Here is a 14,379-nt window from a genome sequence, read left to right on the forward strand (position 1 = left end):
TCCTTGTGTGAGGTGAACTACATCTTTCAGAGCTTGTCCTTGCTCTTATGTTGGAGACTGAATGTTGTTTAGACTTTAGAGTCCATTGTGGTATTTTAAAGAACAAAACCGTTCTCATACTTCCGCCACTGTCATTCCGGAATCCCTAGATTCATTCCATCCAGCCCATTCTGGAATCCCAGCATCCAATCCATTCTGGAATCCCAGCATCCAATCCATTCTGGAATCCCAGCATCCAATCCATTCTGGAATCCTTCAACCCATCTTTCATCCTCATATTCTATTCTGTTGGAGGGAGAAGAGACTACAATGCTGAGTAACCGCTCCTCTCTCTTTCTGTCACCGTGGTTTCTGTGTGAAGCAGCTCTGCTCTCAGCAGGTGGATCTCCGTCCCAGAGAACGAGGCCTTGTCTGAGTTCATCAGCATCACACGCCAGTACTGAACCTCGTCAAAGACTCAATATCAATACTGAATCTTTACACTGACAAAGACTGTAATTACAGCACCTGGGTTCCGGAACATGTACCTTGTGGTGGTTCGGGCCTCTCCATAACAATAACTGTCTTAATCGCCGCCCAGAAGCAGAATACAAACACACCACACCCGCTCACTCGCGCTTCGTCTCCAGCACTGAGGTAGAACTCCTCTGGCGGTCGCCTTTTAACCATGGAAACGACCTCCGGGTTTGGCGGCCTGGCGTGGAACTTTACAAGCGTGAGTTCCACGCCAGGCCGCCCCTCCCAGGCGTCCGTGGGTCAGGCGGAGGGGGAGGAGCCGTACTTTGTGGACTACGTCCCTCCGGCGCGCGACGCTATCGTGCTCCCACGCCATGTGGTCTACATCCTGGTGGCCGTGATCCTGGTGGTCATGGCGATGTACGCCATTGTGGGTCACCTGATCAAGGACCTGATGCATGACTTCACAGGTAACCACGGTAACCGCGCGCGCGCGCGGGGGGGAGGGGGGCGTCGTTGTTGTCCTGGGTGTCTATGTGAGGTCGTCCGACCCTGTTTAGGGTTTCTCTGTCTTCCATCTTGTGTCTCTGTGGTTGATCAGGAGACGTGTCCTCCATCTTGTGTCTCTGTGGTTGATCAGGAGACGTGTCCTCCATCTTGTGTCTCTGTGGTTGATCAGGAGACGTGTCCTCCATCTTGTGTCTCTGTGGTTGATCAGGAGACGTGTCCTCCATCTTGTGTCTCTGTGGTTGATCAGGAGACGTGTCCTCCATCTTGTGTCTCTGTGGTTGATCAGGAGACGTGTCCTCCATTTTGTATCTCTGTGGTTGATCAGGAGACGTGTCCTCCATCTTGTGTCTCTGTGGTTGATCAGGAGACATGTCCTCCATCTTGTGTCTCTGTGGTTGATCAGGAGACGTGTCCTCCATCTTGTGTCTCTGTGGTTGATCAGGAGACGTGTCCTCCATTTTGTGTCTCTGTGGTTGATCAGGAGACGTGTCCTCCATCTTGTGTCTCTGTGGTTGATCAGGAGACGTGTCCTCCATCTTGTGTCTCTTGTCGTGATCGTGCTCCACTGCCAGTCCCACCGCCGTGTTGTGACAGTAAGGTGAACCGTTACCCCGCACCTCATCTCCCGTCAAACTCTGCGTCAACTAAACCATTGTTCTCATCGTGTTCTTTCTCTTCTGTCTTTTCCTCCCTCTCTTCTTCTCCCCCTCTCCTTCTCCCTCCATCCGTGTCATTCTTTCTCTCCCTCTCTCCTTCTTTACTTTCCCCCCTCTCCTTCTCCCTCTCTTCCTTCTCCCCTTCCCTCCCTCCTTCTCAGACTGGATCCTAGGCCCCAAACCAGAGGCGTTGGACACGGAGCGAGGGCAGGAGGGGGAGGAGGAGCAGCGGAGCGTTTACGACGACCAGATGCGGGCGGAGAAGTGGAGGCAGGAGACGGAGGAGGAGAGAGAGGGGCTGCTTCCGGGGTACTGCCACCTCCCCGCCGACCCCCCTCTCCGCAGTGCCATCTCAGCATTCCCTAGCAACAAGGGGCCGTCCAATCAGAACGTGACCTTCTCTTTCTCCCTGACCCCTTACATTACCTCGGTCTAGGATCCTTGACCTTAGCTGACCCCAGAGTAGGGTCTGTGACCTTAGCTGACCCAAGAGTGGGGTCTGTGACCTTAGCTGACCCCAGAGTAGGGCCTGTGACCTGAGCTGACCCCAGCGTAGGGTCCCTGACACCACCTCGGTCTGTCGCTGTGTTTCTCAGGGCTTCCAGCTGGAAGGCTCTGTGTGTGGGAGGGAAAACACAAAGACAGCTTCTGTCTTTTTTTATCCATCTAATTTAGCGCTTCAAAACTCCCATTTTAACAGTCAATGGGTTCAGTTTATTCAGGCCAATCCCTCCCCTGAAATGACCCCTCGAGTTTACTTCCTGAAATGCACCCCACCCCACACACACACACAGCCAGACCCAAATAAATAAAGAACTTGATTCCCTAACACTGTTTTGTAATTTGTGTTAATCTATCTTATTCTATGTGCAAATTAATACCACCTCATTGCAGTAGACTGGATTGTTCCTGATCTATGGGTTGCACGTTTTCACAGAAAATGAAATAACAATTTCACTGGCTGTCTCCAAGCAGACAGGTAATTGAATGATTATTCAAACTAATAGTATCTGACAGGTTTGTGTTTGGCTCTCTAAACGCCATGTTCACAGGTGCTCATTACCCAGAATGCTGTCTTCTCTACAACACCATGAGCAAGGATTGGTGAACGAACATGCAGTAAAAATAACAGAACACTTTGTCGTTTTTTTTCTTGGATATATTTGATCTGAGCGGAGCTAGTTCAGGCGTGGCACTCGGGCAGCGCGCGTCATATCACCCATCGCCGTGTTCTCAGCCCATAGGCTTAGCTTGATAGGAGGCGCTATAAAGTCGCACACATGCACGCACACGCGTCCTCGATTACCCTTGTGTTCTGCTCTGCTGCCACCCACCACCATCCCCTTCTCCCCCATGTGGTCTGTCTGTTCTCCCCGTGGGGGATTTAACTCGTTGCTCCCTGCCTCGTGTCATGCATGCTGCAGTGAAGGCAGGGAGCGCTTCCCCATGTACATCCATTCCGCCAATGTTAAACCATTTGTCATGTGCATGAATAAATGGTGAAATCAATCACGTCAGTGTCTTGACTGAACTATTTTCTTATGTAGATTTAGCTTTGAACCTAGGAGACACACACAGGGATGTGTACACACACACACACTAGTATACAGCCAATGATTTGTAAGCTCCTAACTACACAGATAAACTCCTCTCCACCATCCATTGATCGGCTAGCTACTGTGGTGGAGATGTTATTGAATTGTTGAACTGTGATTAAGCATTTGAGATGTTGCGCTCTGGTATTCTTTAGTTTGATCCTCATGCCTGGTAGCTGAAAAGAAGCTGCTTTGCGATGTGACCAGGAAAGACAGACTGTTCCTTGATTCTGACCTCCGACATACTGTAGCAGACATCCCAAGCTGCAGACTCATATCAGTGAGGTGGCTTCCACCCCCCCCCCCCGCCCCCCCCGGACCCAATCAGGACGCGCAATATGCACCTGTTTCGACCATAAATGACCATAGCACAGTCTCGCGCTCGCTCTAAATACAAAATCTCTGAATTCCGGGAGATTGTATAGCATTTGCGGGCGTCCTTCTGGGAGACTTGGGATGTCTGCTGTAGAACCATGCACTTCAGACCCTGCTCTGGGGTCTGCTGCTGTAAGTGTTTCATTATTTGCATGTCCTTTTAGATAAAAGTATCTGCTAAATGAGTGAATTGTAAAACACTGATTAACAGTCATTGTTTGTTTCAAAAAATAAATATGATCCAAATCAATGTTAGCCACATGTGCAACTCTTAGCTTGTGTGTGTCTGAAACTGTAGAAAAATACATCTGTATCTCATTACATGACTAGTGTTGTTGTAATGTGTCCCTCAAGCAAATGTGCATTTGGTTTCCTGTTATGTCAGTGACCTGGGTCCCAGTAAGTAGTGTACCATCCTAACCTGTGTGTACGTGTCTGATTCATGTACTTAGCCTGATCCTGATTACCAGACCCCAAGGCCAGACAGGTACAGGTGATTAGCAGACCCCGAGGCCAGACAGGTCTGCTGGAGGTCACCTCTCTCATCTGAAGATGACAAGTTTTATAATCAGTCACCTGGGGGACGTGAGCAATCTGTCCTGACTATCCCTGACTGAGAGTGGAGAGAGAGATAGACAGACTACTTGAGATAGTATAAAATGTACACACTTTACGTAACTATGGCGACATCTAGTGACTACTTGAGAACATCACAAGTCATCTACAGACCTTGTTCACGCCCAAGCGTCCGCGAGCCACACCCACTTACCACATCACTGCGGGCTACTGTGGGAGAAGTGCCATTCTGATGCTCCATAACACAACTTAAAACCACAAATAACTAGTCGTATGAAATATGTGTGACAAGTATATCACACAATATTTCTAGAAATTCAGATATAGAATTGTTGATTTCTAAAGATTGAAATTAAACTGTGTATTTTGTCCTTTTCCCTATGAAGCAGACCTTCCAGTAATGTCATCAATATTGGCAACTCTTATTTTAAGTCGATAAATATAAACTGTCTGGACACAAAACCGTCATATCGATGGCAAACAAGGGATTAGGGTTATTTAATCAAGCCCTTTCTACAGGGAAAATATCCTGATGTTTGTAAATTCCCTTTCCCTGTAGTACTCGGTAGATGGTGGGATCGTTGGCTGGGTGGGGGTGTATGTGGAGGACAATACGCCACCGCAGCAACGCAGCCTTATTTTCAAGGCGCGCATCTTCTCACGTACCTCTAGACACACTGGCATGGTCGTAGAATCGGCGGGGTACATTTCTCTTTGCTGTTGACGCTGTCGGGGTGAAATGATGAAAGGATAATCTAAAATCACGGGTTTCCCCGCAAGGTTACCCTTTCTTTGGAGGAATATATGGATTGGTCTTCATCTCCGGAACAGACCTGGACCGAGAGTGATAGGTAGGCTAAAGGTTTCGCTCTTTTGGAATTGACGAATTGCGGTTAACGGTGATTTCGTTTCAAATGTCTGCAGCTGATTTTAATAGAAGGTGATCATTTGTGAAAGGCGGTGGGCTCGGTGCATTAGCTGAAGGTCTTGCTGAATGTGCACGAGTGTGTACTATTTACGGTACCTCTCCATCACGGACTAGAAGAAGCGCGTTCCCTATCAAAGGCCTCGTGCACAGCATCTGATCTGCTTGGTGACACCGATTTTCTTATTTTAACGTTCCCTATAACAGATCGTTTAATCGGTTCAACGGTATGCAGGAGGTATTGTCACGTGTGCGCCACAGGCATCTGTGAGGACAGTTATCATACAGCTAGTGTTTTGATTAAACCTAGTTAACAAACAAAGGACCGCTGAAGGCGACAGGTCAGGAAAACGTTCGTCATTATCATCGGTCAATACATGACATTGATAACGTACCCGCAGATAATCGATATACAGTAGAAGCACCGTGACAGAGCGAGGCCCTGTGTGTCACGTGAGCGCCTGAACTGCCTTAGGTGTGCGAAAGTGACACATTTGGAAAGTTGCCTGTGAGCTGAACTGAGCTTTGAAGAAGCAGCGCCCACAAAGTAGGCCTGCTGTTTCCTCAGTAAAGTAGGGCAGTCTCACCCCGGTAGTTATAACTTTGGCTCTATGGTCTTGACGGTGTGTGGGAGAGCCGGCGTGTAAACGCGGAGCACGAAAACAAGCGTGTGCAGAAGTTGGAAGTGATACAGTTGGTATTGTTGGGGTTTACTGTTGTTGTGTGTGTGTGTATCTTGAAGTATAGTGTTGGTGCCTGTGAGTGTGATTTTAATAATGTATTTGATCAGCTGAGGTTATTTGTAGAGTGGATGTCACAGAGAGTTGACAAAAACAACAATTTAATTGAACTCCCCCCCAAACCCCTCCCCCCTACATGCCCACCTCCCTTCCATCCTTCCCCTCCTCTGTTTCTTAATCCCCCCCCCCCTGCTCCTCCTCCAGACTGATCAGAATCAGAATCAGAATGGGATTTATTCGCCATGAAAGTTTGCACAGACAAGGAATTTGCTTTGGCAGGAAGGTGCATACAATAAACATATACCTAAAATTTAAATATGTACCCCACTCATGCACCCCAACCCCCCCCCCCCTGCTACCCCCCCCCCCCCCTCTATAGAGATTCTGAAAGCTTGCTGCTCTGCTGGTTTAGTCTGAGTATGGTGGGCGGGATCTCCAATCCCCCTTCTTCGAAAGTGAAAAGGTTTAAAGACATCCTGCTGTTAACCCTGCGAGAACACGACCTCACGTGAATCCGTTTTTTCCAATCTCTACCATCTCCTTATCGGTTTGTGGCCTCTGGAACAGTGCTGTGTGTGTGAACGTGAGCGACTGTGTGTATGTGTGTGTGTGTGTGTGTGTACATGTGTTTGTTTGTGTGTTCCTGACCTTTGTGTGTCCTCTCTCTCAGTCTCGGGGACGGTGCTGTTGAAGAGAAGCCCCCATCCAGGAGTACGGGTCACATGACAGGTAACCAACCTGCCAATTAGAAACATTTTACGTCTTTCAAAAGTTTTGAACTATTTTGTGTCATGTTGTTTTTTGGGGGGTAAAAAAAAGTTTTTAACCTTTTTTTCTAAATCTTTTGACAAAAAACATTCCCCAAAAGATTTAGAAAGATTCCGAAACTATAGTTTCCTGTAAATCAGACGGATATCAGTTTAAACACGTGGTTTGTGTTCCAGATTCAGGCAGTGATGAAACAGACAGTTCTCCCTCTCTCCAGCTCCACACTCTGAAGGAGTTCGAACAGGTGAGTGGAACCTCAGAGAATACACTCCAGCCTCCCTCCCTCCCTCCCTCCCTCCCTCCCTCCCTTCCTTCCTTCCTTCCTTCCTTCTATCTTATCCTCCTTCCTATTTTCCATCCTTACCCAGCAGTGGGTTCATTGCAATGGCAAGATCAATCAAGTGTATTATCATGCATTGGAATGTATTTGCAAATACTAACTGACCTTGGTCTGCCCTGTTGCATATCCAATGGGAGAGTCCATACCGGGAAATAGCTCCGTCCTGTGGTCAGGTCATGAATTGCACCACAGTAGGTATAATTCCATCCAGTGGCGTGAGGAGATGGTAGAATGTTGTTTATTGTGGATGTAGAATGCTTCTGCCTCCTTTAGAATCCTTCGTTCTATTTCTACGTTCCATTCTGTTTGTATGTGGAATGTGGAATGCCGCACCTGCTCTGAGGAAGGCAGAGGGAGGCTGGGGGGGGCAGATTCTATCGGATGTATTACGCACCTCTCTCTCTCTCTCTCTCTCTCTCTCTCTCTCTCTCTCTCTCTCTCTCTCTCTCTCTCTCTCTCTCTCTATCTGATTTTTAGTTGTGATTCTCCCTCTCTCCTCTCCTTCACTCTCCTCCCCTCCTCTTCTCCTCCTCTCCTCCTCCCCTCCTCCCCTCCTCCCCTCCTCTTCTCCTCCTCTCCTCCTCTCCTCCTCTCCTCCTCCTCTCCTCCCCTCCTCCCCTCCTCCCCTCCTCTTCTCCTCCTCTCCTCCTCTCCTCCCCTCCTCCCCTTCATTCCCAAATCCCTCTCTCCTCTCTTCAGTCCCTCCAGACTCTGTAAAGAGCTCTGTGGTTCAAACATTCCACTTGAGAATAGCTGAATGATAGTAGCCATGCAGGGGGCCATGCAGGGGCCCATGCAGGGGGCCATGCAGGGGGCCATGCAGGGGGCCATGCAGGGGGCCATGCAGGGGGTCTGTGTAGGGGGCCATGCAGGGGGTCTGTGTAGGGGGCCATGCAGGGGGCCATGCAGGGGGCCATGCAGGGGGCCATGCAGGGGGTCATGCAGGGGGTCTGTGTAGGGGGCCATGCAGGGGGTCTGTGTAGGGGGCCATGCAGGGGGTCTGTGTAGGGTGGTATAAATGGAAGTGTTACTAGACACTCACGCAAGTCTGTGTGTGTTCTCTAAACTAGCCCCACTTTAATGGATGTCACAGAACCACACCTGTAGTGGAAGTCTCCCTAAACACCAAACACTCACACACACACACACACATGTGTGTTTTAATGTGTGTGTGTGTGTGTGTGTGAGAGAGAGTGTGTGTGTTTGATGTGTGTGTGAGAGAGCGTGTGTGAGTGTGTGTTTAGAGTTTTCTATATACCAGACACAGTGCAGTGGTGTCATTATCTTATCTGACATGGTGCGGCGCTCTGAACGCCTGACTCACTGAATAACAGTTCAGGTCCCTCAGCTCTGAAGCACAGTGACCACAGTAGAAGCACTCCCCCCCCCCCCCCCCCCCCCTCATACTCTAGCTTGCTGAGATTCCAGTCATGTCTTCCATGGTAGTTTAAGCCCTTGCGCCACCACCTCCCCCCTCGCTCCCCTCCTCTCCCCTCTAGACTATCCCCCTGTCCTCCCCTCTCTCCTCTCCCCTCCTCCCCTCGTCCCTCCCCCCTCCTCCCCCCTCTATAATAACCACCAGTCCTCCCCTGCCCAGACTAGACCCCACCATGGAGCAGAAATGGACACATCTCTGAGCTCTGTGGGCGCAGAGTAGCCCTCTGCAAAGCCAGCGGCCTGTCCGTGTGTGTGTGTGTGATAGTCTTAGTGTGTGTGTGTGAGTGTGTGTGATACACTGTTGGTGTGTGTGTGAGAGAGAGCGTGTCTCTACATTCACAATGGCCTTTTAGAGTCCAACTTTTTTTTTTGCTTTGTAGATTTTTGTTTTTGCTTTTTGTTGGTTATTTAGTTGCCTTTGCTTTTGTGACTTTTTGCGTCACAAGACAGAGGATATGATGTCGTCTCACAGGAGAACATAACATGTCTAACGGTTACCGTCAAAAGACAGAGGATATGATGTCGTCTCACAGGAGAACATAACATGTTCTAACGGTTACTAACGGTTACCGTACACTGACACACGGACACACCTTACCGTAACCCGTCCTCTGTCCCGGCGCGGCCAGACACCCGTATTAGAGAGGCGTTACCGGACGAGCGGGACATGGCTAACTGCTACCGTACTCTGTCGCAGCACCTGAACGACCTGAAGAAGGAGAACTTCAGCCTGAAGCTGCGCATCTACTTCCTGGAGGAGAGGATCCAGGGGAAGTACGTGGAGAGCAGCGATGACGTCTACCGCACGGTCAGTACATCAGTACAGCCCTTTACCCTGCCCTACCGCACGGTCAGTACATCAGTACAGCCCTTTACCCTGCCCTACCGCACGGTCAGTACATCAGTACAGCCCTTTACCCTGCCCTACCGCACGCTCAGTACAGCCCTTTACCCTGCCTCAGCATCACCCTTTTAACTCAGAGGCTGTTCATGTTAAAGCTTGTGGACTGTGCTGATACACACACACACACACACACACACACAACTGTGATTTACAGATCCATTTACTTTCTTGATTGAAGCATCGACTGGTTGGAGAGTACAGCTAGAGGAGTGAGGCAGGGCAGGCATCTAGATAACAGAGGCAGGGCAGGTATCTAGATAACAGAGGCAGGGCAGGTATCTAGATAACAGAGGCAGGGCAGGTATCTAGATAACAGAGGCAGGGCAAGAGTCTAGATAACAGAGGCAGGGCAGGTATCTAGATAACAGAGGCAGGGCAGGTATCTAGATAACAGAGGCAGGGCAGGTATCTAGATAACAGAGGCAGGGCAGGTATCTAGATAACAGAGGCAGGGCAGGTATCTAGATAACAGAGGCAGGGCAGGTATCTAGATAACAGAAGCAGGGCAGGTATCTAGATAACAGAGGCAGGGCAGGTATCTAGAGGCAGGGCAGGTACCTCTCTATGGAGACCAGACACTTCCTGAGGGATTCTCAGTGCTACTGGTCTGGTTCAGGCTGGAGAACCTGATGCTGGTGTTAGGTGTGTGTGTGTGTGTGTGGGCAGCTGGGTAGAGAATCATTTTGGTTTGTTGGGCTCATAGGTTACTGTGTGTGCATGTGTGTGTTCTGTGTGTGTTCTGTGTGCGTGTCCTTAGTATGTTCAGAGTGTTCAGTGTGTTTTGCTTGTATTCAATGTATGTGTGTTCTGAGTCCCGCTGAGGGTGTGTGTTCAGAGTGTGTGTGTTCAGTGTGTGTGTTCAGAGTGTGTGTGTGTTCAGAGTGTGTGTGTGTTCAAAGTGTGTGTGTTCAGAGTGTGTGTGTTCAGAGTGTGTGTGTTCAGAGTGTGTCATCTGTGATCTTCTCTGGTAACATTCAGGCTTCAGAGAAATCTGTCACCATTGTTGTTGGGATGTCTGGCAATTACAGACTGGCTTTACCTCAAGACAGGTTCTCACACACAGGTCTGTGTGTGTGTGTGTGTGTCTAAGGTGACCCTGTTGACCAGCTGTCTGTCTGTGTGATGTAAATGTGTCTGTAAATCCTGTCCCAAGTGGAACCTCATTGGTCAAAACCTCCCGAAGATCCACAGCAAAGTGGCTAAGTAAGAGGCCCTTGTTGTGTGTTTGTGTGTATGTCTGTGTGTGTGTGTGTTTGTGTGACTACTCAGTCCTAGGGGTGAAGGGTAATGCTGGGACTCTGAAGTATTGTTTGTTCAGATAAACACACACACACACAGACACACACGCACAAAGACATACACACACATGCCTACACATACACACACGGACATATTTCCCCTCTGATGTGATGATATTATGGGTATTAAGCAGCGTCGCTTAACTGTACTGTTCTACAAGGTTAGACCATCATCAGGCTGTCACTCATCGTCCAATAGGGTGAGGACGTGATGTCAGAGTATGGCACCTCAGCGTGTGGTTGGTTCAGAATAATGTGGAACGATCTTATTGGCCATCAAACATCCAATCCTGCCAATCTCTATTATAGACAGAAATATATATTGTTAGGGTGTTATTATCGGAAGACGATAAGTAAAATAGGATGTATTGGCGTGTGATTGTAAGTGCTCGAGCCCTTCAGTATGTCCTGAGACTTGGCCCGGCCTGCTGGTCTGAGTGAAGGAGAACACTTCTATTCATGTCCTGGAAGAGAGCTCCTCTTCTCTCTTCTTCTGCGCTCCTCATTTATTCATCATCTCTGTTCCTCTGCGCTTCCCTGAGAGACACACGTAAAAGCCTGCTCCTGCTCACGTTAGTCTGGTCGGTGTGTGTGTGTAAAGTGTGTGTGTGTGTGTAAAGTGTGTGTGTGTGTGTAAAGTGTGTGTGTGTCTAAAGTGTGCCAGACAAATATGTATGTTGATGCACGCTACAGTGTGTGTGTGTGTCTGCACATGTGTGTGTATGTGTGTGTGTGTGTGTGTATAGGTGTGTATATGAGTGTGTGTGCATGTCAGTCATCTGCAGAGTATGTATGCGTGTTTGTAAGTGAATAGTTGTGACCCTTCTGTCGACCCCTGTCCCAGACCAATCACAGCCCCCTTCCCCCCTTCAGGTTATAAGGGGAACTGTTGCTGTGGGCCGAGGGGGCAGGGGGGGGGGGGGCAAAATAGCAGGTGCGCCGGGATGGAAGGGGCTATATTTAGATGTGTTTGGCTGAAGAGAAAAACAGCCCTGTTACTGCCAAGCACCTTGTCACGTCAGCCTGGACCACAGTAGCTGCTAAGAGGAAATATGAACCTTTAAGTAGAGTCTGTGACTGCACTGAAGTAGTGACTTTGTTCATATTTAAAATGACTTGATGATGTGGCTGTGCTGTTCAGTGGAGCGTACAGTGTCATTACTGATATAATGCACAGTAATCATGACTCCTAGATCACTGTTCTCCTCTTTTCCTCTTCTCTCCTCCTCTCCTCTTCTCTCCTCTCCTCTCCTCTTCTCTCCTCTCTCCTCTCCTCTCCTCTTCTCTCCTCCTCTCCTCTCTTCTCTCCTCTTCTCTGCTCTGCTTTTCGAGGGTCTTGGGACTGTGACTCCTAGAATGAATGTTGGATATGATCTCCATAAACCTGTATAAACAGATATGTTCCCATAGCTGGTACAGTACTGTCTATAAAAATATACCTTCCTGTACAGTATAGTGTTCCTCCCTGTTCAGCAGTGTGTGTAGGTGCCTGGGCTGTGTTCTTCCCTGTTCAGCAGTGTGTGTGTAGGTGCCTGGGCTGTGTTCTTCCCTGTTCAGCAGTGTGTGTGTAGTTGCCTGAGCTGTGTTCCTCCCTGTTCAGCAGTGTGTGTGTAGTTGCCTGAGCTGTGTTCCTCCCTGTTCAGCAGTGTGTGTGTAGTTGCCTGGGCTGTGTTCCTCCCTGTTCAGCAGTGTGTGTAGTTGCCTGAGCTGTGTTCCTCCCTGTTCAGCAGTGTGTGTGTAGTTGCCTGAGCTGTGTTCCTCCCTGTTCAGCAGTGTGTGTGTAGTTGCCTGGGCTGTGTTCCTCCCTGTTCAGCAGTGTGTGTGTAGGTGCCTGGGCTGTGTTCCTCCCTGTTCAGCAGTGTGTGTAGTTGCCTGGGCTGTGTTCCTCCCTGTTCAGCAGTGTGTGTGTAGTTGCCTGGGCTGTGTTCTTCCCTGTTCAGCAGTGTGTGTAGTTGCCTGAGCTGTGTTCCTCCCTGTTCAGCAGTGTGTGTGTAGTTGCCTGGGCTGTGTTCTTCCCTGTTCAGCAGTGTGTGTAGTTGCCTGAGCTGTGTTCCTCCCTGTTCAGCAGTGTGTGTGTAGGTGCCTGGGCTGTGTTCTTCCCTGTTCAGCAGTGTGTGTAGTTGCCTGAGCTGTGTTCCTCCCTGTTCAGCAGTGTGTGTCGTTGCCTGGGCTGTGTTCCTCCCTGTTCAGCAGTGTGTGTGTAGTTGCCTGGGCTGTGTTCCTCCCTGTTCAGCAGTGTGTGTGTAGGTGCCTGGGCTGTGTTCCTCCCTGTTCAGCAGTGTGTGTGTAGTTGCCTGGGCTGTGTTCTTCCCTGTTCAGCAGTGTGTGTAGTTGCCTGAGCTGTGTTCCTCCCTGTTCAGCAGTGTGTGTGTAGTTGCCTGGGCTGTGTTCCTCCCTGTTCAGCAGTGTGTGTGTAGTTGCCTGAGCTGTGTTCCTCCCTGTTCAGCAGTGTGTGTGTAGTTGCCTGAGCTGTGTTCCTCCCTGTTCAGCAGTGTGTGTGTAGTTGCCTGGGCTGTGTTCTTCCCTGTTCAGCAGTGTGTGTGTAGTTGCCTGGGCTGTGTTCCTCCCTGTTCAGCAGTGTGTGTGTAGTTGCTTGAGCTGTGTTCCTCCCTGTTCAGCAGTGTGTGTGTAGTTGCCTGGGCTGTGTTCCTCCCTGTTCAGCAGTGTGTGTGTAGTTGCCTGGGCTGTGTTCCTCCCTGTTCAGCAGTGTGTGTGTAGTTGCCTGGGCTGGCCAGGGGTTGTTATTCACACCATGTTGGTTGCTGTGATGCCAGGGTGTGTGAGTGTTAGCAGGGTACGTGTCCTACATGGAGTGTGTGTGTGTGTGTGTGTGTGGCAGAGAGACAGAACGTTGTGTTAAACCATGTAAGTGTGTTCTCTCTAGGTGATAGTAGCACGTGTATTAGGTGGGGAGAGAATGCTCTCTGTGGAAATGAGTGTGTGTCTGTCAGTGTGTGTGTGTGTGTGTGTGTGTGTGTGTGTGTTCTGTACTGGATGTGTGAGATTTCTGAGAGTGTGTGTGAGTGTGTTTCTGAAACTTCTGAAACTGTGTGTGTGTGTGCGTGTATTTCTCAGGGTGTGTGTCTGTGTATTTCTCAGGGTGTGTGTTTTATGGATGCACGTGCAGCAAGTGAATGTGTGAGGACAGATAACCACCCTGGCTCTCCTTTCTGGTGTGTGTGCGTGCCTGCACGTTTGTCTGTGTGTGTGAGAATGTGTATCTCTGTGTCTGTGTGCTTGAGTGAATGTGTGTGTGTCCAGTAGGTAAACAAACTGTTGTGTTTGATGGACCCATGGACTCATGGGGCTAATGGTCATAGCCATATGGTACTCATACAGAACATTTTACATGATGTCAAGGATGATGATGGTGGAAATGATGATGATGATGATAGTGGTGGGGATGATGATGATAGTGGTGGGGATGATGAAGGTATGTAATCTCTGTGTTCATGTGGTTGTTTATCCTCCAGAACATCGTGCTGAAGGTGGAGGTGGAGAGCCTGAAACAGGAACTAGCGGAGAAGCAACAGCAGCTGGACAAAGCTCTGTGAGTACCTCCCCTCCAATCAGATCCAGTTCTCTACCTCCCTTCCAATCAGATCCAGTTCTCTACCTCCCCTCCAATCAGATCCAGTTCTCTACCTCCAATCAGATCCAGTTCTTTACTTCCCCTCCAATCAGATCCAGTTCCTTCCCTCCCCTCCAATCAGATCCAGTTCTCTACCTCCCTTCCAATCAGATCCAGTTCTCTACTTCCCCTCCATTCAGATCCAGTTCTCTACCTCCCTTCTAATCA

General features: G+C 49.3%; 1 protein-coding gene across 5 annotated transcripts; it reads left to right on the forward strand.

The window, feature by feature from the left end:
• Positions 1 to 285: 285 nt before the first annotated feature.
• On the forward strand, positions 286 to 2,453 carry LOC134036991 (uncharacterized). Of its 5 annotated transcripts, XR_009932474.1 has the most exons (4): positions 295 to 926; positions 1,784 to 2,098; positions 2,129 to 2,158; positions 2,189 to 2,453. XR_009932474.1 is itself a non-coding variant. In XM_062482242.1 (3 exons), the coding sequence occupies exons 1-2, from the start codon at positions 668 to 670 to the stop codon at positions 2,056 to 2,058; spliced, it is 534 nt and encodes a 177-aa protein (XP_062338226.1). In that variant the 5' UTR covers positions 286 to 667; the 3' UTR covers positions 2,059 to 2,098; positions 2,189 to 2,453. The 5 variants fall into 5 exon arrangements, 2 of the variants coding, with proteins under 2 accessions (XP_062338226.1, XP_062338225.1); XM_062482242.1 differs by lacking the exon at positions 2,129 to 2,158 and having other exon boundaries at positions 286 to 926; XM_062482241.1 differs by having other exon boundaries at positions 1,784 to 2,453.
• The last annotated feature ends 11,926 nt before the right edge of the window (positions 2,454 to 14,379 follow it).

Source organism: Osmerus eperlanus, chromosome 16 (assembly GCF_963692335.1).
Source record: "Osmerus eperlanus chromosome 16, fOsmEpe2.1, whole genome shotgun sequence".
NCBI classification, from domain to species: Eukaryota; Metazoa; Chordata; class Actinopteri; order Osmeriformes; family Osmeridae; genus Osmerus; species Osmerus eperlanus.

Coding starts and splice junctions, on each gene's coding strand:
- LOC134036991 (XM_062482242.1), top strand. CDS start 668: ATGGAAACGACCTCCGGGTTTGGCGGCCTGGCGTGGAACTTTACAAGC. Junction 927..1,783: donor CCTGATGCATGACTTCACAG/GTAACCACGGTA, acceptor CCTCCTTCTCAG/ACTGGATCCTAGGCCCCAAA.